The 22749-nt window shown below is 42.0% G+C and overlaps 1 protein-coding gene, 1 long non-coding RNA gene and 1 pseudogene across 2 annotated transcripts in view; 2 read left to right on the forward strand and 1 right to left on the reverse strand.

Annotated features, from left to right (window-relative positions):
• LOC137373265 (ral guanine nucleotide dissociation stimulator-like 1) overlaps positions 1-3094 on the forward strand; it is a 71401-nt pseudogene extending 68307 nt beyond the window's left edge.
• A 320-nt stretch (positions 3095-3414) lies between these two features.
• Positions 3415-10052, forward strand: LOC137373266 (ral guanine nucleotide dissociation stimulator-like 1). Its single transcript, XM_068038115.1, has 5 exons — positions 3415-3508; positions 3794-4071; positions 8122-8225; positions 8911-8980; positions 9882-10052. The coding sequence occupies exons 1-5, from the start codon at positions 3415-3417 to the stop codon at positions 10050-10052; spliced, it is 717 nt and encodes a 238-aa protein (XP_067894216.1).
• A 2707-nt stretch (positions 10053-12759) lies between these two features.
• Positions 12760-22749, reverse strand: part of LOC137373140 (uncharacterized) — a 34847-nt gene continuing 24857 nt past the window's right edge. Inside the window, exons 2-3 of the long non-coding RNA XR_010975607.1 lie at positions 19085-19313; positions 12760-14328 (exon numbers count right to left, since the gene is read on the reverse strand). This is a non-coding gene — a long non-coding RNA (uncharacterized lncRNA). The remainder of the gene's footprint in view (positions 14329-19084; positions 19314-22749) is intronic.

Below are 22749 nucleotides of genomic sequence, written 5' to 3' on the forward strand. Positions count from 1 at the left end.
ACAGCGGCAAGTGCGAGGCCATGTTCTTTGGGAACTGAGCCGACCGATCCTTTGTCCCGTTCACCGTCAGGTCAGACTACCTGAAGGTGCTGGGGATATGGTTCGGAAGGGCTGGGGTGTGCGCCAAAACTTGGAAGGAGCGAGTAGCCAGGGTACACCATAAACTCAGCTTCTGGGAGCAGCGATCTCTCTCCGCCGTGGGTAAGAACCTGGTCATCGGATCCGAGGTGCTCACGCTGTTGCTGTATGTGGCGCAGGTCTGGCCCATACCTCACTCCTGCACCGTGGCGGTCACCTGAGCCATTTTCCGCTTCATTTGGAGATGCTAAATGGACCGTGTCCACAGGGACACAATGTTCAAACCTCTGCATTAGGGCGGTAAAAACATACCCAACGTCGCCCTCAGCCTGATGATCACCTTCGTGTGCGGCTGCATCAAGCTGTGTGGAGAGCCCCAGTATGAAAACACCAAGTGTCATTATGTGCTGAGGTTCTATCTGTCCCCGGTGTTGTGAAGTATGGGTCTGGTCACATTGCCGCAGAATGCGGCATCCAGTTGGACCGTGCCGTATCACCTATCGTTCGTGGAAAAGGTTGTGCGGAAAAACACCTTTGACTACCAATCCATCAGGCAGTGGTCTTCACAGAATGTCCTCAAGGCCCGACTGCATAAGGAGATGGTGGATCCTGTCGGACGGTTCCCCGAGCAGACTGCCAAAGACATTTGGCAGAATCCCTCATCACCAGAACTTTCAAGCAAGCACCATGAGACGTAGCTTGGCAGGTGGTGAGAAGGGCCCTCCCCGTCAGATCCTTCCTGCATGTCCGGAGTCTTACCCCCTCTGCACGCTGCCCTCGAGGTGGCGGTGGTGGGGAAGAGACTGTTGCCCACCTCTTTCTGGAATGTACCTTTGCAAGCAGATGTGGAAAGAGATGCAGTGGTGTTTGTCGAGGTTCAAACCAAGCAGCTCTGTGCTCTACAGGCTGTTCCTAGAGACACACACCGAGATAAACATCAACTGCTTTTGGAGGACTATCAATTCGATGAAAGATTGGTCTGCCCGAAACTTGCTAATCTTCCAGCGCAAAGAGTTGTCCACGACCAAATGTTGCAGATTGGCACATTCCATGGTCCAGGACTATGTGCTGAGGGATGCACTAAAGCTTGGGGCAGCCGCCGCAAAGAATCAATGGGGAAAGACCACTGTGGAAGGGTCCTCCTGCCATAGTGAACTGAGGGGCTGGACCCATGGAAAACCGCTCAGGCTGTATACACTGAATATGGCTGAGCTGTAAAATGTACATGGCATGTAAAATGGAATGGAAGCAACTGACTCCTATAATTGAAGAAAACTGATTTCCTTTGCACTTTTTGGAATGTCAACTTAGTGCTGCTTTGAACTGCTTTGTAATGTATTTTTTACAGATTTTTATGAATAAAGTATATTTTTGAGAAAAAAATTATAGGAGTGTCCAAGCCTTGGCGATTTAGCCCTCAGAGCCCAAGCAACCAAGTCATCTTTATACTTGTAGCTTTTATTTGCTTGGTTCGTCCTGTTGGAATTTTGGTGAAGGTTTGTAAAGATCTTTTTGTAACCCACTTCTGCCTGACTGTTGGAAAAAGCCAAATCCGAACACAAAGACCTGTTTGTATAAGTATCTTCAAATGCATGCAAAATAATTTTATATAAGCCCTGAGGCTCATATATGTGACTGCCAAAGATGAAAACTTGGGAACGCCATCACCTCTAAGTCCCCTTCCAAGTCAAACACCATCATGATTTGGACATATTCTGCCGTTCCTTCAGCCTCATTGGGACAAAATCCTGGAGCTCCCTCCCTGATGGCACTGTGGGAGTACCTTCACCACATGGACTGCTGCAGTTCAAGAAAGTAGCTCAGCACCACCCTCTCAGGGCAACTAGGAATGGGCAATAAATACTGGCCTTGCTAGTGACACCCTTATCCCAAGAATAAATTACAAATAAACAGCCTTAATTTATTGAGTTTAAAATTACAACATTAGAAGCTTCCAAATTACCAGTTAGAATTTTATTTCTAAACATTTTTGCTTCTCCTGACAAACAGTTACTGACTCTGTCTTGCATGTATATTTCCAGCGCAATAGCCTCGATTCTGCAAGCCTGGCTGGACCAGTTTTCTGAAAACTTCAACATTCCAAATTACACATGCCTGCAGAAGATTCTCAAACACCTGAGGCAGACGATGCCAGGCTCAGAACTGGAGAAACAGGCCCAGAAACTCCTCGAACAATTTCAGCAGCAAGAAGTGGCAGAACAGGAGCTGGACAGTAAGATTAATCTTTGTGTAGCAATGAAAAAAATTGTTTCAATTTTAAAAGCTATGGAGGTGGAGGGTGGGACTGGGGGAGATATGTTCCCCTTTTTTGATGATGGCTGCAATTGCAATTCTGGAGCTTATTTTCAATTCATCACTGAGAAGTTATATTATACCATGCAGGTAGAGTAACATAAGAGCCAGAAACACTCTTACTCCAAATTCCATTCCTTCAAAAGAGAATCTGTTTTTTTGCTGTATTGCAAATCTCACCAGTCAGCTTTTGATGTAACATTTAAACTATTGTAGCAGGACAAAGGAACCAGTTAGAAGAGTTTTTTAAATGACCAGTTATTACAGTGTGGAATGCTTTACCTCAAATAACGTCATTTAAGAGGGAATTGGATCATCATTTGAACAATATAACAGGATCTGGGAAGCAGGACAGGAAAATGAGATTGCAGTTGATGGATCCAGTTGAGAGTAAGGACCAGCACAGACACCTTTGGCCAATTGACTGCCTTCTGTGTTGTAATTTCTGTGTTTCAAAGTGAAGCATCTTTAGAAAGAGCTTGAATTGCTGCCAGTTAAACTGTTAATTCCAGGGCTCAATGGTAACTCACAGGTATTGAGTATTTGAATCACTATGAAAGATAAGATGGTTTAATTATGCAATGGATTGTGATGGAATTAATTAAATTGGTGGAATGACGTTTTGCCACTTCGTTCACCAGTGATCTTTTAGACCAGTGTTGTGCAATGGAAATCACCAACGTGCCATACATTTGGCTCCGACAGAACCATTTTAGCCATCTGTACTAATTTTCACAAAAAACATCACAGTATTGCAGAATTACGAATTGGATTTGTCAGCACAAATGAAAGAATCAATTCTGAATGGAATAGTGATGCGCCCAAGTGTTCATTTAGGCATGATGTATAAAACTTTTCGTTTTGAATGGCAATCTGAAGTAAACTAATTCAAGACACCCACTGAATAGCCATGAGTTCCTGGAGAGTTTGCCACTCTGTCCACTGGCTTTGAAGTTCAGTTGTATTTCCTTTTGGATTTTTGAAATTACTTCAGAATTTATAGTTTATCTAAGTTGATTAGAAATGAATCACGGAGCGAGTGTTGTACTGATGTTGATTGGAAGAGGGAGTCGGGAAACCGGCCGGAAGATGACAGCAGGACGGTCGACAGAAGCAGGTGGGTAATTAATTCATTAAATAACATATTTAAATCCTGTTCCCATCGCTGAGCGGCAAGGGGGCCGCCACGAGGCCTCACCGGCATAATATGGGGCGGGGCCTTTCTGGCATTGAGGCCCACAGGCATTTTCTGGGCCCTCCCGCCACGACCGCTGATGTTGCAAGGGCTGGTAAAATCCAGCCCATGGACACTGGCAAACCATGTCTTTCAGCTTTAATTGTACCATTGCAAAGCAGCAAGGCTAATTGACCCTTAAATGGATAATTTTTGTCTTTACTTCAGTGTTTAAGTGGTCCATGGTACTGGAAACATCATTAATCTTTGTCTTTTTCACATTTGATCAGGAACTGTTCAACAAAGTAGTGGTCCACCACTGCCTGGGGTGCATCTGGTCTCAGCGGCACAAAAAGAAAAATCAGCACCTGGCATCTACCATCCGGGCCATGGTCATACAATTTAATATCATCACAAAATGTATGATCAGCACCATCCTCAAAGACGTCAAGCTGAAGCCAGACAAGAAAGCCAGGGTGATCGAGAAGTGGATCACTATTGCTGTGGTACTGTATTGTTTATCGATTAGCCTATGTGAAAGGCCAAAGCCCACAGTACGGGAAGCCACCAAGGTGGAAGAGAGTCTGTAAGTCAAGACCAAGCAGCTCAGGAATGGGTGATTAGATGTTAAGCTCAGGTTTTGAAAACTTATTAGATTGTAGGGGAGAGAAGATCTCAGGAAGGGAGGTTTATGAGGAAGAAGAGTCTGAATGCTTCTATAGTATGTTGAATCCTGGCACTATTTCCATTGGGCTAAGAGCTTATAGAGTAAATCAATCTAATTTGTGTTTATTCTCAATAAGCACCTCGTATATGCTAGAAATTGTATCCCTTAGCCTCAAATAATGGAGTAAACCGGATAACACACCCCTTCTTAATTCTCAGAGCCTATTACTGAAGTTGTTGTGCTGGCTCTTATGCATTAGAAATCCCACGGTCACATTGCAGTCAGGCGTCACTTAATTATACAAAACATGTGGCTTCGATGTGTCTGTTTTTTTAACTGAAATGCTTCAATGATCATCTTATATTTTAAAAAAGACAAAGCCATTGCTGGCTGGGCTCTGGTTCAACACCTCTAAGCCATGTCTAAACCAAGACTTTATAACTATTGATATCCCTGAGGGAAAATAAAGCAGCAACATGTCTGAGGAGGAATAGATTGGCATTACATAGCTAACATTTCATGCCTCAGATAATGCTTGCATTTGAAGATGAACATTTCAAACATATCTAATATTCTATGTGGAGGGGAAAAGTAAATTAATTTCAGGATTTTAATTGTACTTCAAAGATGAACTTGCCTATTAGGCATTGCATAGTAAACCCTGGCTACCCGACCCGAACCGGGTCTATATTCTGTGTCCAGCATTCGGACTTGGGTCAGGTTGGGCTGGACTGTACTGGCTCCATATTTTATAAATAAATGCATTATTACATTTTAGCAAGTATTTTTTCCACTTCTCAATGTTCAAATGGCTCCTATAATTACTTCCGATTACCGTGGATTCCACAGTAATCAGAAGTAATCTTCCATCCAACGTTAACAAGGCATGAAACGTGCAGTCTGCACTCTGCAGTGAGCAAGTGAGCATCCCTACGTCATCGCGTTTATGCTGTAATTAATACAACCAAAAGTGATTCTACAGTACACTAAGTATGGAGGCCGTTGATGTAAAATGAATGCTGTCTACGGGAGAATGTTTAGTAGTGGGAAGTTCTGTAGCCGGAGAAGATAAATCTTCCATCTGGAAACATTTTGACACTGTTGTTTGCCGTGATCGTAAAGGTTCCAGTGAATTTCAATGCAAATCTTGCAAACTTTTACTCAAATATGACAGCAAAAAGATGGGAAATTCATCTTTGCAGTGACACAAGTTATGTTGTACATAACTTCGTTTGAACATTCAAGCTCACAAGAAATCAGAAATTACAGACAAATGAATGAGCACAAGAGCTCATCAATGTGGGTGCTACATACGGTCGAGTATCAGCAACCACTATGTTACCAAATCCAAGTACAGTTTCAAGGTGTTGTGATGTGGTCAAAGAAAAGAGAAAACAACTAATTTCTCAAGATTATTGACACACTGAAGGCTGTGAATGTGGGAATGACAACTGACATATGGACGGACAAATACCGTAAAATCCATTATATGTTGCTAATTTGTCATTACATCACAGCAGATTTTAAACTTAATGCCAAAGTTTTCACAACAGCAATGTTTCCACTGGAGGACATCAGGCATAAGATTTTAAAGCTGCTCGTGAACACTTTTAAATTCGACCCAGCAAATTTAAATAAGTTAGTCTGGGTGACAGATCAGGGTGTTAACACAGTGCTTGCTCTTAGGCCATATCGAAGTCTGGATTGTCAGGACCACGTATATAACACGGTTCTTCAACATTCACTTGATCCAAAGGAATTAGCTTCTGAAGCTCTGGATGTTGTATAAACCATACGTCATGCCAAAGCCTTGGTGATATATGTTTAACAGTCTGGTCTTGCTGCACAGTTGTCTAAAACAGTAAATCCAATGGGAGAAACGAGGTACAGTACTGTGTATCTGACACTGAATTCAATTCAGGATATTTATCATGAGCTGCACGAGAAACTGGAACAGCCTGGGGAAAACTACAGGCTGGAAAACGTCACCCCCGATGTCTTGCAGTTTTTGGTTGATTTCCTCCAACCATTTTATGAAGCTCAGAGGGAACTCGAGGGAGACCAGTATCCTACACTGAATCTGGTAATTCCGTGGTTTGAGAAATGACTCTGTATGCCACTTTCTTCAGATATTCCAATGCAAGCAGTTGTCAAGCAACGGCAAAGAGAGTGGCTTCTGAAGAAAGTTGAAGTAAATGATGTGCACAAGAGAGCAACATTTCTCTGAACTAAATTTAATCAGCTGCGAATGTTGTCTGGCCATGATAGGGAAGAAGTTCATTCTGAAGTGCGCTGACTGATCAACAACTTTAAAACAGAAGACCCTGTGAAGCAAACGAAAGTGGTTGATGATGAACCTACAGCTGACCGAATTTGCTGAGTGGGAGAATGTTCATGAAGAAGTGAACACAAATGATGAAGTGCAGCAGTCCACAGCACAGAGGCCTGCTGTGCTGGCGATGCAAAAACGAGCATGACCTGTTGGGCTGGCGGAAGGAATACAGTGTTGCATACCCTAAATTGGCCATGCTGGCTAGAAGTATACTTTGCATTCTGGCGAGCAGTAGCAGCAGAGAGAAGAACTTCAGTGTAGTTGGAAGGACAATTGACCAGCGGAGGACTGCCCTTAAGCCTTCGACCCTGTTGACTCTATCCTTTTCTAACATGACAATTTATGAGACCTTTTTTCTTTTTTTTTGCTCGGTCTGTAACTGAGACTACCTACTTGCTATATCTGTAACTGAGACTATGAAATCAAATGTTCCCTAACTGTCTCTTGCCAGGTGAGAGTAGGCAATTTGTCTTCTTTTTAATCTACGTCTTGGCGCTTTTTTTCTGTTTTAATAACATGTCTGATATTATTAAATTTATTGCGACATTCCTGTCTGGTATTAAAAAAAATTAAAGGACACAGGCTCCAGTTGGGTTTGGTTTGGCTTTGATCGGATCGGGCCCAGGTCGGGTTTAAATGTTATACCTGAGCAGGCCTTTATTGCATAGTGTAGTTTGTTTACCACCTCCCCACCCCCTCCAACTCAGCTGGAATTCATTAATGTTTCCATTTCATTCTCCATTTTCTCCCTTCCAGTCTAAATTCTTGCTGCTGTATGATCCCATGCCCAAATGACTGCCCTCCAACATTTTGTGCTGAATGTTAGCATGCTAATCACTTGTGAAAAGGTGGACGAGACAGAGGAATCACATCTGAAGCCAGGTCTGTCCTTGTCATATATCTGAATACATGCACCTTCCCACAGGTATGATTGGAAAGAGGTCAGGAGTGGGAATTCTGACTGACTTATTTCTCTCGCTGCCTGCATTGGCCAAGGACATGGAGGACACTCCTGCTGCTGTCCTTGCTGATATCAGCTAACTCAGTATCAACAGTTTTATTTTAATCCAAACGTAGCTCATAAAATTTTCTGATTTTTGTATGCTTTTCATTAGATGGTTATCTTGTGCTGCCAGTCCTGCCCGTCTGCTCTTTATGCCAGAAATTACAATTTATTATTCAGCAGCCAAATGTAATGAGAAGGAAGGCTTCCCCCTCCCCTCTTTCCCCCCCACCACCCTACCCACCAACCTCTCCCCAAAAGAGTCTGTGTCTCGATCATGCTCAATTTGAAGCCCCCTTCGGTGTCAATCACCAAAGCTGTAGGCCATCTGTCAAAAGTTGACAGACGATGAACTGAATAGGTTGTTAAAGCAGCAAAATAAGTGAACAAACTTTGAGTTGGCAAGAAGTGTGAAAATGTTTTTTTCCATGAATCTGATTTTAATGCTGTTATTTTCACAGCTGACCTATTTGGTAGAACAGTTCAAAAGTCTGAGGTATCAGGAAACTAGCAGTCACTGATATTTACAAATAACTCTCTTCTTTTCCAAATAGAAATCCAGAATAATGAAGAATTTCTCCTCACTCCGGGCCATTGTTGCAGCCCTGCAGTCCAGTCCAATCTATAAATTGAAGACGACTTGGGCTGCTGTGTCAAAGTAAGTTCCTTTTCCTAAATAGCCATGTAATGTTTGTCATAAAAATGTGATGATGAGTTGCAGATTCTACCCTGAGCTTCCTTGCTCAGTGAGCTTCAGATTCTAGATGTGTTGGCAGGGCTACCAGAGACACTATGGTGCACCTCTAACAACTGGCTCATTGCCAGAAGTCTGTCATTATTTGGCTCAAGAATGAGGGTTACTGGGCAGTTTTCTTCAATAGAATAATAAAACTGTTCAGCAACTTAAACTTTAAACTATTGCGTTCCAAAATTGATCTGCTGTAACTGGCCATAAAATACTCTCTCTGTGGATATGTTGTGTGCAGTGATGTACGATGGTGGTTTGTATAGGATGCTAAAAGCACAGACGAGACAATCTTTTATCTGCTGTGGAAGAGCGCTAAACTCTTTAAAGCAACTTCCTGTAGTTTAATCCCTTTGCCACATACAATTTGATCCTGTCTGCATTTTTAGGTTTCTTGGAAGTTTCTCTTGCTGCCAGGAGATTTACCAAAGGCTACCTCATGCCCTGCATTGCATTTAGTTATGAGAAATTCTTAAACCCTTCCCAACCCCCCATTATCTCTGTTGTCTGTTACATGTCTGAGACATGCTTTGACAGCCATTGATTAATCTGCCTCTATTCTCTCATGATTAATTTGTCTCATTCTCTTGATTCGCAGCAGCATGGGATTGTTCGAGGAGCTTGAGGAACAATGCTGCCATCGAATTGATTATCATCTGGGTGAAGAGGTAAGATGCTGCACTTGGTCCAGTTTATCCATATTCATCGGGTGTTCAGTGTTTAAAAATAATACCTGCAATGTGTTAAATTGGTGGCTGACTGCATATGGGTGTTGTCAATCGATCAGGCAGCTGGGGAAATGTGCATTGTGTACTAGGTAAACATATTCTAACTTGGGTACGCTGACAATGATGCAAACTCAGTCATAAACACAGAAAGAGAATCTAATCTTTGAAATCTGAACTCTTTGACAAAGTTTAAAGTGGGACTTGTGCCAATGATTTTTCCTTTTGCTTTGCGTGGTGTGAGGGCCTTTTAATTGAGAACTAGCATTTTATCCAGGCAATGGGGGTCTCGACTTCCAAGATCTTCTCAACCTTCTTTCAAGAGAATAACCCCAGATTCTCCAATCTATCCACATAACTGAAATTCCCCCATCCCTGGAACCATTCGCCTAAATCTTTCCTCACACCCGCCATCACCCACCCCCCTGCCCCACCAATCGTCATTGCTACCACCAGGCTGTTGTTCAGTGCTTGGCTCCATAAAGAGAATTTTTTTTACCTCCTCTAGGCTTCCCTTTTTTAAACATGTTAATTTAAATCAATCAAGTGAATAAACTGTTCAATAGGATTTTATAAAGAATGATTGGGATGAATAACCAACACAGTCGTTATGAACATCAAGAAAAATCTTCCATTCGTATAATGGCTTCTCTGCCAGTTATAGCAAGTGTTCAGTGTGTTTTGTGAGTTTTAGAAAACATTAAGCAACTGAAACACTCAACCAAGTCCTCTGCATAAGGTATAGAATCTGGCATCATTATCGCCACTCTAAGATACCATCATTTTTGGTTCCCTATCCCCAAGTGCACTAAACTTAAAAGTGCTAATTTTCAAATCTTTACAGCCTTATTCCGCCTATTTCGTGAAACTTCCTGCTTCCACTCCCAATCATTGCTTCAATTCCTTCAGCCCAACTTTGGAACTCCTTAATTTCCTGACCGCCTCCACTTCTCTCCAGCTTGAAAACCTTCTGAAATCCCATCTTTGCAACCAAGTTTTCAGTCATCTCTCCTAACTCATCATGCTCATTGTCCATTCGTTTTTATCTATTTCATTCCTCCATTTGCAAAGTGACTAATTAATCCTGATATTGGTTAGTTATAAAAATCTTTGTGCCAAATTGCCACAACACTGCTCATTGTTACAGGCAGAAAATAGTCAAAGCATGGGTTTTCTGTCTAATTCCTAATTGATTTTAAATGTAGCTTTTTGTTCCGTATTTGAAAAGGACTGAATGTAGTATTTTTGTTGGAAGGATTTGAATCTGAGTTCTAAAAACATTAGTCTGTCAGATGCTCAGTTTTTCTGAACTCTAAGACAACAATGGGAAATTACGTATCTCTGAAATACATTCGTAGGCTGGATGGAAACCTTTGGTAGGCCAATTCTGGCCCGTGGGCCGTATGGGGGAGGCGGTGGCATAGTGGAATGTCACTGGACCAGTAATCCAGATGCCTAGGCTAATCATCTGAGGACATGGGTTTGAATCCCACCATGGCAGATGAGGAAATTTGAATCCAATTCATAAATCTAGAATTAAAAGTTAATCTGCTGGTGACCATGAAATCATTGTCAATTGTTGTAAAAATCCATCTTATTCACTAATATCCTTTCGGGAAGGAAATCTGCCATCCTTACCTGGTCTGATCTACATGTGACTCTTAAATGCCTTCAGTGGGCAATTAGGGATCAGCAATAAATGCTGGCCGAGCCAGCGAAGCCTACATCCCATTAACAAATAAATAAAAATGTTGGACAATCCTGATCTGGACCCGAAATAGATAATTTGGAGAGCCATCACAGGTGCAGAAGGCTAAATAGTTCCTAGGATGGGAGGATTGTCCTATGCGCAGAGATTGAGTAGACCTATACTGTCTTGAGTTTAGAAGAATGAGAAGTGATCTCATTGAAACACAAGATTCTGAGAGGGTTTGGGAGCATAGGTGCTGAGAGGCTGTTTTTCCCCTGGTTGGGGAGTCGAATGCCCTGGGGCATAGTCACAGAATAAGGGGTCAGCCATTTAGAACTGAGATGAAGAGAAATTTTTTCACTGCATGTTGTGAATCTTTGGAATTCTCAACCCCAGAAAGTTGTGGATGTTCAGTTGCTGAGTATATTCAAAGCTGAGATCAATAGCGGCACAGTGGTTAGCACCGCAGCCTCACAGCTTCAGCGACCTGGGTTCAATTCTGGGTACTGCCTGTGTGGAGTTTGCAAGTTCTCCCTGTGTCTGCGTGGGTTTCCTCCAGGTGCTCCGGTTTCCTCCCACAGCCAAAAGACTTGCAGGTTAATAGGTAAATTGTCCATTATAAATTGCCCCGAGTATAGGTAGGTGGTAGGGGAATATAGGGACAGGTGAGGATGTGGTAGGAATATGGGATTAGTGTAGGATTAGTATAAATGGGTGGTTAATGGTCGGCACAGACTCGGTGGGCCGAAGGGCCTGTTTCAGTGCTGTATCTCTAAATCAAATTAAATCAATATATTTTTGGACTCCGAGAGAATCCAGGGATGTGAAGATCAGGCAGGAAAGTGGAGTTGAGGTCTGAGATCAGCCATGACCCTATTGAATGGCAGAGCAAGCTCCTGGGGCTGATACGTTATCTTATGTTTTTCTGAACGCCCTTCTTCTGTATTGTAAAATTATACAAAACTAGCTGAGTTCCTGATAGCTGTCCATTAGCTCCTGCTGGAAAGTTGCATATCTGAGTATCAGATGAGGAGCCAAATGAACTCAGCGGTGATGCCCTCTAATGGAATAGGCTACAAACAGTCATCACCTAGGTTACCAAATGAAGGATGGCCTCTGGTTCTAACAAGTTCCAGCTATTAATTCAGTCAAACCTTTTAGGAGATGAGGAGAAAAAGAAAAAAAAAAGGATAGCAGACAATCTAATGTTTTGCCTGTATTTACAAATAAGTGAACTGCCTGTAGTTTAGGGTTGAAAGAGAGACAATATTGTATTTGACCAATGCTGTTTATGTGCATTCTCTTTGTATATAACTGAAGTGTTCACAATAAGTAAGAATGGTTAATGCTATTTATAACAGTAACACGTGGAAGAGCTCCTAACTTTCAATGACAAAGTTCCCCTTAGATTGAGATGGTTCATACAGTATAAACCAGGAATTGAACTTTGATAAAAGCAAAATACTGCGGATGCTGGAAATCTGAAACAAAAACAAGAAATGCTGGATTCACTCAGCAGGTCTGGCAGCATCTGTGGAAAGAGAAGCAGAGTTAACGTTTCGGGTCAGTGACCCTTCTTCGGAACTGACAAATATTAGAAAAGTCACAGATTATAAACAAGTGAGGTGGGGGTTGGGCAAGAGATAACAAAGGAGAAGGTGCAGATTGGACCAGGCCACATAGCTGACCAAAAGGTCACGGAGCAAAGGCAAACAATATGTTAATGGTGTGTTGAAAGACAAAGCATTAGTACAGATTAGGTGAACTTAGATTGAACTTTGAACTTTTTTGATCTATATGGATCTAGTTTTGTATGCCAGAACAAGAAGGGTTCCGAAGAAGGGTCACTGACCCGAAACGTTAACTCTGCTTCTCTTTCTACAGATGCTGCCAGACCTGCTGAGTGGTTCCAGCATTTCTTATTTTTATTTCAGATTTCCAGCATCCGCAGTATTTTGCTTTTAGTTTTGTATGCCATTGTATCATTCTGTATTAAATGTTCTATAGTTACAGATTGATTTTGTTACATATCAAAGGGAACAAGTTAATTATGGGTAGTATGTTTAGGAAATGTGGCAATTAACGTATTCAAAATGTGTTGAACAAATTTGCCTCTGTTTTATAGGATGTGATGCAAGGAATTGTGCCTTACCTGGGCACATTCCTCACAGATCTCACGATGGTGGACACTGCACTTCCAGATTATGTTGTCAGTCTATTTGTTTTACCACATGTTGGGATTCCTGCTTGGCTGATGGTTGCAATAGTTACCATATCAATGCAGGTTTCTTGAAGATGAGAATAAAAAAGTGACAATGAAATAACTACTGAGATTGATCAAAGGCATACATGTGAAAAAGTACACGCATGGCAATGGTAATTTAGTACTTTGCACTGTGAATCAAACACTGTAAATGAAGATGCATGCAAGTTACTATGCAGCGAGCCATGAATATAACGCTATTTTTTCTGTTTCCTGAAAATGTTGCATAAATTGCACACTTTTATTGTGTCCAGGTCATTTTCTGTTAATGGGACATCACGCACCATTTCATTCTCAAATAGTTGCTGACTTATGTAATCAACTTGGTGTTAATGAATTTGACTGCAGAGAAGGACCAGTCTATTGTACAAAATAATGATTTGGCAGTGGGTGTCTTACACCTTTGGTGTCGTATACATGATTGAGTTTTGCCACATACTAATTTGGAACCAAGTTTACAGGGCTTGTATTTCACTCGTGACCATTTTTGTGCACAATCGAACCTTTCTACAAATTGAATTTTTTTTTTGTCCTTGTTTGTCTCCTTACGGGTGCTTTGATTAACTTTGAAAAGAGATGCAGGGTTAGTATGAATTGCTACATTTTGGAAAACTTTCAAAGTTGTTTGTGGGGACAACATGCCCCTAAATGTTATTGGGCTTTCTTTTTCACTTGGGTGGTGGAGGTGACCAAAACTCAGGGCCATAAGTATAAGATAGTCCCCAATAAATCCAATTAAGAATTCAGGAGAAACCTCTTTACCCAGAGAATGGCTCGAGTACAGAACTTGCTACTGCAGGGAGTAGTTGCGATGAATAGCGCAGATGTCTTTCAGGAGAAGCTACACAAGTGCATGGGAGAGAAGGAAACAGAACGATATTCAGATAAGGTCAGATGAAGTAAGGTGGAGGAAATATAAACACTGGCACAGACCAGATGGGGGAAATAGCATTTTTCTGTTGTTAATTTGATGTAATTTACCTTCCAGTAGTCACTGCTAGGTACAGCCTACACCCGATGTTGATACGTGAATTAAATTTCTACTTAATTATGTCTAGGTGTGACTGGAAGTTTTTCATTAATCATGAAAGTGGATGGCTAATTTCTCAATATTTCACACAGTATTTTCCTTCAGAAGATAGACATCAGTTACATTCATGACATGTCAGAGATTCCAAGAGGGAGTGCAGCTCTTAGGTTAACACTGGTGATGGGCATTTTTCCTTCATATTTCTCACATTGCTGGTACCAACCTTTCAAACATGCATTTATTGCCATGGTTACTGTTGAGGATATCTGTAGTAATTTCATTTCATGTCACAGCATTCTGCAGAGAACCTGAAAATAATAACATGATAGGAATTTGACCATGTGGAAAGTAGTGACATTTCATTTTTGAAAGTGTAACGTGAGTTCCAATTTTCGCCTAGCCCAGGAATGGAGTGGTCAGATGCAGTTCAGCGACTCAAGTCAGCTAATACCCCGAAAAGCTATATTGTGTGAAGGGTGCAAATCTGGAGTTCGTTGTGGACTTAACGAATCGAATAATTCAGAATTTATCAGCATTATTCTGGTTTCTTTATTGTAATTCAAATAGGATTTTTCAAAAAATGCATTCACTGTTTTCTTTTACTGAAATCACCTTGGCTATGAAGCAGGAAAACTGGATAGGGTCTCCAGCTCCTAGTGTGCTAACCAGTGACACCTTCACCACCACATTTTCTCATGAAAAGCGAATATCAAAACAAAATTGAAGACAGGATCAGACATCATGGCTGTGATTCTCTCATGCTTGAAAATCCTGTCAACTCTCACTGTCCGGACTCCGCTAGGCAGAATCCTTCATTTGCTGAGGACTCCCAGTGCCTGTGGAATGCTATTCCGGTCAGAATTTAAACAAACTTTCTCTGGATACAAATGTCACTGGCAAAGCTGGCATTTATTTTGCATCCCTTATTGCCCTGAGAAGATGCAGGGGACAGGCCCTATCCTTGAGCTGCTGCTGTTATTTTGATGATAGTGCTTCCCCCAACAGTATTGGGTTGGGAATTTCAGGATTCGGACCCAACAATAAAGGAAGGATGGTGTTTGGCAATGTTTTGCAGTGATTACACAATACCATCATTTAGTCTTCTGTTGTGACCAGGTGAGAAAGGGGTCTAGGGTTCCCTTTCAGACTTCACCAGGTCTTAACATAACAGGGTTTAATTTTAAACACACCATGATTTTAGTTCACCCTTGGTGAATCCTTGTTCACTGCTTTCCAATTATAAGACAAAGAAACCAACACAAACAGGCTTTCTTAGGTTTAAAGAAGAAAAATTGAAATTTATTAAACTTAAACTCTAATTCGGTTGACACCTACGGATATATACTGCATGCTTGCATGCATACGCAATACACACATGCAAATAGAGACAAAAAAGAGAAGAAAACTGAAGTGGAAAAGTCTGAGGCAATATCTGATGAGTTGTTGTTACGGTTCTTCGAGCTCACTGCAGAATCCTTGACTGTAGGTAGATCTTGCTTTTTGTTGGGACCCAGTATTCTTAAACCTTGTTTGCTGGAGGAGGCTCTTCTCCCTTGGGGTTCATGTGTCTTCAGTGGATTCAGAGGCTTGTGAAAAAGAGATGGGAGCAGACAGGAGAGAGATCTTCTCAGTCCAAGAGCAACAGACCTTCTGCCCAATCCGTTTGTATAAATCAGACCAGTGAGAGTCATTCAAAAAGGAAATAGTGAGAGATCAGGGCCAACATGTTCCCGCAAAGGTAAAGGATAGGACCAACAAGTCCAGGGAACCCTGGATGTCAAGGGATATAGACGATTGTTTAAGGAAAAAAAAGGAGGCTGATGGCAGATTCAGAGCGCTGAAAACAGCGGAGGCCCTGGAGGAGTATAGGAAGTGTAGAGGGGTACTTAAAAAAGTAATTAGGAGAGCGAGAAGCGGACATGATAGAACACTGGAGGGCAAGATAAAGGAAAATCCCGAGGCGTTTTATAAGTATATTAAGGGCAAGAGGGTAACCAGGGAAAGAGTAGGGCCCATTAGGGACCATAGTGGCAATCTGTGTGTGGAGCCGGAGGACACAGCTGTGGTTTTAAATGATTATCTTTCATCTCTATTCACTTTGGAGAAGGACGATGTAGGTGTAGAGATCAGGGAAGGGGATTGTGATATACTTTAACAAATTAGCATTGAAAGGGAGGAAGTATTAGGTGTTTTAGCATGCTTAAAAGTGATAAATCCCCAGGCCCAGATGAGATGTATCCCAGGCTGTTAAGTGAGGCAATGGTGGAGACAGCAGGGGCTCTGACTCAAATTTTCAGAGGACTGGAGTACAGCAAATGTGGTACTATTATTCAAGAAGGGTAGCAGAGATAAACCATGTAATTACAGGTCAGTGATTCTAACATCAGTGATAGGCAAACTATTGGAAAATATTCTGAGGGACAGGATTAATCTCCACTTGGAGAGGCAGAGATTAATCAAGGATAGTCAGCATGGCTTTGTCAGGGGGAGACCATGTCTGACAAAACTTAATTGAATTTTTCGAGGAGGTGACTAGATGTGTAGATGAGAATAAAGCAGTTGATGTAGTCTACATGGACTTCAGTAAGGCTTTTGGGAGATTGGTAAAGAAGGTAAGAGCCCATGGGATCCAGGGCAATTTGGCAAATTAGATACAAAATTGGCTTTGTGGCAGGAGGCAGAGGGTGATGGTCAAGGGTTGCTTTTGCGATTGGAAGCCTGTGACCAGTGGTGTACTACAGGGATCAGTGCTGGGACCCTTGCTGTTTGTAGTGTACATTAATGATTTAGACGTGAATATAGGAAGTATGATCAGTAGTTCACAGATGACACAAAAATTGGTGGCGTTGTAAATAGTGAGGAGGAAGGCCTTAGAATACGGGACAATATAGATGGGCTGGTAAGATGGGCAGAGCAGTGGCAAATGGAATTGAATCCTGAGAAGTGTGAGGAATTTTGGGAGGATTAACAAGGCAAGGGAATAAGCAATGGATGGTAGGACCCTAGGAAGTACAGAGGGTCAGAGGGACCTTGGTGCAGTTGTCCATAGAAGGCAGCAGCACAGGTAGATAAGGTGGTTAGGAAGGCATACAGGATACTTACCTTTATTAGCTGAGGCATAGAATATAAGAGCAGAGAGGTTATGATGGAGCTGTATAAAACACTAGCTGGGCCTCAGCTGGAGTACTGTGTACTGTTCTGGGCAACACACTGCAGGAAGGATGTGATTGCACTGGCGAGGGTGCAGAGGAGATTCACCAGGATGTTGCCTGGGCTGGAGCATTTCAGCTATGAACAGAGACTGGATAGGCTAGGGTTGTTTTCCTTACAGCAGAGAAGACTGAGGGGGGAACCTGACTGAGGTGTACAATATTATGAGGGGCATTGATAGGATAGATAGGAAGAAACTTTTTCCCTTAGTGGAGGGGTCAGTAACCAGGGGGCATAGATTTAAGGTAAGGGGCTGGAGGTTTATCGGGGATTTGAGGAAAATGTTTTTTAACCAGAGGGTGGTTGGAATCGGGAACACAGTGCCCGAGGTGTGGTAGAGGCAGGAACCCTCACAACATTTAAGAAGTATTTAGATGAGCACTTGAAATGCCATAGCATACAAGGCTACTGGCCAAGTGGTGGAAAATGGGATTAGAATAGATAGGTGCTTGATGGCCGGTGCAGACACGATGGGCCAAATGGCCTGTTTCTGTGCTGTATAACTCTGACTCTATGACTTTAAATTCAAAAACTCAGGTTTCCCGGCAGGTTAGTCATGTGACTAGCTGATTTGACCATGTCCGTTTGTATATTTGGTCATCTTAGCAATCAACCTGGAATGTGAGCTCCCTCACCTTCAATGGCTGGTGATCAAAAGTCCATTGTGGGTTGAATGGGTCAGGGAGTGGCTGCTTTGTCCTTCGAAACACTGTCTGTTAATATGCAAATATCTTCTTCAGCCACGGCTGATGAGTTTAACATGTCCTTTCTCAACCATACTAACAGATTAAATTCAATGTTCTTGACAAAATTAATGTGCCTCATTCTTGGCAGGTGGGGACCTAGCATGAAACTTCACTACTGGTATCAGCAAAAGTGACCATATAGCTGTTGGATCAGAGTAAAAACCCAATTGGTTTACTAAAGTTCTTTAGGAAAAGAAACCTGACATTCTTACCTGACCTGGCCCATGCAGGGTCAACCCTTAACAGCCCTCTGAAGAAGCTTAGCAAGCCACTCAATTCTATCAAACTGTGACAAAAAGGCGGCCAGCACCGATCTTCTCAGGGATAACTGGGGACAGGGAATAAATTCTGGCCTTGCCAGCAATACTCATATCCCGAGAATGGATGAAAAAAACATTTTTTTTCAGCTATTCAGCCTATCCAACAATGGTGCAAACCCACAAACTTTTCTCCTGTGATTTGTTCTACCATCTGAACCTTGTAGCAAATTACAGTCCTCTTACTCCTAGCCATTCATATTTCTAGATCTGGATTACAGTTATATGCTTCATCCAATTAAAACTATCAGAACGAATGTGTAAATAACAATGTACATTTCCTCTGCTTTTCAGTGTTGGTGATCCTGGACAATGCCAATATGTTTTATGGTCGGCATCCTGCAAATTTTGGCTTTGTTCTGAGAAATCAAAACTCAGACAAACAGGTTAAGCTGCAAACTCAGTCATGCTTGACACTACCCAAAGCATCCAAAAAGGGAACAGTGAATGCACTGACAAAGCAAGATTACACTATGAGGAGAGTAACCTTTCATGCAGTTGTGATGACTATTCAGTATTGAAAACCCTGGAATATATGTGAATAAATCACCTTGGCAGAATTCTACGTAAATTACTCGACAACATGGAGAGCATTAACCGAACCCCAAACTCTAATGCAATGCTTGTCTGCTGTTGATATGTTTTGCACATCAGCCTTTTCAAAACAAGGCTGGGCTTTATACAGGATGGAGGATTGAACCGTCACCAGTGTCTGCAGGCTAGCCACAGACTTGATGAAGATTGTGTGCTTGTGAATCAGTTGAAAGAGAAAATAAACCTTTGTTACGTACGATTGTGTCGACAAATTGCGATTGAATTGGCTCGGGTTCTTCCATGGTCCTTTGTAACAAGTGAACCGTCTGCCATCCAGTCACTGGCTAGACGATGAATACTTCAACAAAAGTGTTTCGATTGGCCTTTGAATGCTTCAGCAGACTTTTCCTGCCTTCTCTCTTATTATTCCAGTGGTTTAATCTCTTCTGCATGCACTGAATCAGACTTGCCTTCAACGAAGGACAACTGCAAGAAATTAGGAAAAAGTTTATCATTGCCATTGATGTTGCACTTGATTTGAATTCATGTTCAGCTTTATATTGAACTCTTATTTTGTATATTGTTATGAGTCCATATTTATTGTTTACACTTGGAATCTATCTTTTAAAACTGAAGGGCTGAACTTTGGGTGTTTTTTTTGAAAGGCAGTTCAACAAAAGGTTGACCAGTAAACAAGTTCTTACTGGAAAGCATGTGAATACACAAACAGACATGGCCAAACCAGCTAGTCATATGTAAATAGCTTGAGTTCGCTGCTCATAACCACTCACATCTGCATGTTTCATGCATTGAGAGATCACCTACCTGAACCAGACAACCTGACCATTATTGAAAGCCGTATCCTGGAAATCAAGCCCAGTGATTGGGTAACAGCAGCGTTGCCATGTTTTTCCATCAGCTGATCAGAACAGAGTAACAAAGCCACACACACTTCAATAGTCCAGATGCTCTTTACAAAATATTATTGTGAACTATTTTCATTCATCATCTGCAAGGTCTTTTTTTCTTCTTCGAGGCACAGGGTTATACTGCACAGAAACAGGCCCTTTGGCCCCTCGTATCTGTGCCGGCCATCAAGCACTAAACTATTCTAATCCCATTTTCTAGCACTTGGCACCAGCCTGGAATGCTATGGCGTTTCAAGTGCTCATATAAATACTTCTTAAATGTTATGAGGGTTCCTGCCTCTACCACCTCTTCAGGCAGTGCATTCCAGATTCCAACCACCCTATGAGTGAAATCTTTTTTCCTCAAATCCCCTCTAATCCTCCTGCCCTTTCCCTTAAATCTATTCCCCCTGGTTATTGACCCCCCCCGGCTAAGGGAAAAAAGTTTCTTCCTATCTAACCTATCAATGCCCCTCATAATTTTGCGTACCTCAATCATGTCCCCCCTCAGCCTTCTCTGCTCTAAGGAAAACAACCCTAGCCTTTTCAGTCTCTCTTCATAGCTGAAATGCTCCAGCCCAGGCAACATCCTGGTAAATCTCCTCTGCACCCTCTCCAGGGCAATCACATCCTTCCTATAGTGTGGTGCCCAGAATTGTACACAGTACTCCAGTTGTGGCCTGACTCGCATTTTGTACAGCTTCCTGATTTGTACCAATGTTCACCACAAAGTTTTTTTTTAAAATGTATTTCTCGTCATCGAGAAAATGACAGTGGGCATATCCAAAGAATATCTGGTGCGGTCAGTATGATTTTCAATCCCGCCCAACCCTCTTGCACCACCACCACCACCCGCCCCCCATCCCAACCCCTCCATTTTAGTGTAAGAGTCAAAAAGTTATTCACCCAAGTGGTGATCTGAACAATCTGATTTCAAACTTCTTGTGTGACCAGATTCCACATTCCCTATTTTGTAATGTCTGCCCCCAGCCCATGCTGAAATGTCTGGCTTAATTTGCTGTTGCCTTTGGCATCTCCTCAATTTTCCTTGTATCCCCATCTACTCTCCTTCCCCATATCTATGTGTATCTATCTATCTCTTATCACCACTCGCTTGATCAGATTCAAAGTTGGTGTTCCGAAGGCTGCTATAATTCGAATCCCTAAGCTCTAACCAAACTAAAGTTTTTCAAAAGGTTTGAAACAATCTTTCCACTCAAGAAATCCAAATGAGTGACCTTTTCTACGATTGGAATAAAGTATTTTAAATACGACCAATTATTAATAAGTGAATAAGTTGATTTTGCTTTGAATTTGTAACATTGTATTCTTCTTCTCACTCTCTCCCTCTAAATGCATCTCTCTTATCTTGATTAAATTTATGAATGTGGAATTGTGGTAGCAGTTTTGCTGACCTTGGGGTCTACAGCTCTTTGCTTTAATGACTCGTTTGTCTGCAGCAACCCACACAGACGTTATCAACGGGCAAATGTGGTATCTGGAGTACGCACTAACTTAAGGAAAATAATAGCTTATTATGTACAGCCTCATGCGAAGCTGACCTCGGATTCTACATGGTGTATAGTCACGAAGGCCGTCCTGTGTCCATCTTGTAGTTTTGTAACTAATTGGGAAACTGTCAGCTCGGCATCTGTTGTACTATATAAATCCGCGGAGATCTGGAGCGCTTTGGAGTAGCACCGGACCGTGATTAGGAAAGGTGTGCTCCCCATGATATCATGCAATAAAATTTGTTAATGCTCAAGGTCTGAGCCCGGAGAATTTCTTTGACAATCAAATTTCTTCCCAAGTTAGGGAAAGACGCTGTGACAAGACGGAACGCCAGGAATAGTAAAACAATTAAGGTGACCTTGAGGGATTGACAACGGCGCCAGCGCTAGTTTGTCTTTGTTTGGTTTGTTGTTCATTTCTCCACAGATCATAGATCCGCGCTTCGGAACTGAGGAAGTGATTAAAGGGTCCGAAGATGGGGTCGATGAGTTCTAAACGTAAGAAAGAAGGGCCGCCCCCGGGGACAAGTAAACCATGTCCCACTGAGAAAGGCGGCCCACGTCCATTTGCCCCCTCGAGGAAGACGCAGAAGCGCCACGGTAAATACGTGCAATGTAAAACGAAGGTAGGAGACCCCCTGGTTCCGCCAGGGTCACCGGCCGTTATTGTTTGGAAGGAGACAGGCGACAGTAGATATGTTATCCCTTTCACCTCCGATCTATACGAGTGGTCCCACGGCAACTGGCCTTATGGAGGCTCCTTTAAATTGGAAAAGGTTGATTACTGGAGGACGTGTGTTGAGAGTGGGTGCGGCGACCCCTCCTGGGATAATGCTTACATGCTCCGGTGTTTAGATAAATTTAAAGAATTGCGAAAGGCCATCAGCCCCCTAAGCCTGAAGAAAGAAGAAAATCATTGACAAAGTTTATGGCAGAGTGAAATAAAAGACTATGTTTTAGAGTAAAAACAAGTTACTGTGTCTTTGATTCAAATGTGTGAATGTTGGAAGTGTCCACGAATGAATTGAATGTCTGGGATGTACAGCTTGTGTTCTGTACAAATTGTGTTCTGTAGAACTGACTGTTAACTCTTTGTTGTCTGGCTTTAATGTTGAAAGCATCAGTCTATTAAGTTGTTTGGAATTGAATGAGTGTGAAAAGTGATTGTTGAGTGTGTTCATTTCGATTTAAGATTGTGCACCCAGGAATGGGATATAAACTTGAATTATATTTTAAGTTAAAGTTTTATTATTTTAAAAGTTGGTTTTGCAACTGTGAAAAGGCAATGAACAATTTTCTAAGAAATAAGCTTCAGCCTTGAAGGTCTGAAGATGTTTGGCAGAAATCCAATTTGAAGTTGACAACTCCTGCTTTAATTGGAGTTCCAGTTTAAAATCTGTTCTAGTTTCTGGAGTTTAAATTAAAGACATGTTTTATTGACTGTTCAGGAGCAAATGTCAGGAATTGGATATTGGTTTAAGAGAGAGATGGATAAACAAAGGA

This window comes from Heterodontus francisci, chromosome 8 (genome assembly GCF_036365525.1).
Source record: "Heterodontus francisci isolate sHetFra1 chromosome 8, sHetFra1.hap1, whole genome shotgun sequence".
In the NCBI taxonomy this organism is placed as follows: domain Eukaryota; kingdom Metazoa; phylum Chordata; class Chondrichthyes; order Heterodontiformes; family Heterodontidae; genus Heterodontus; species Heterodontus francisci.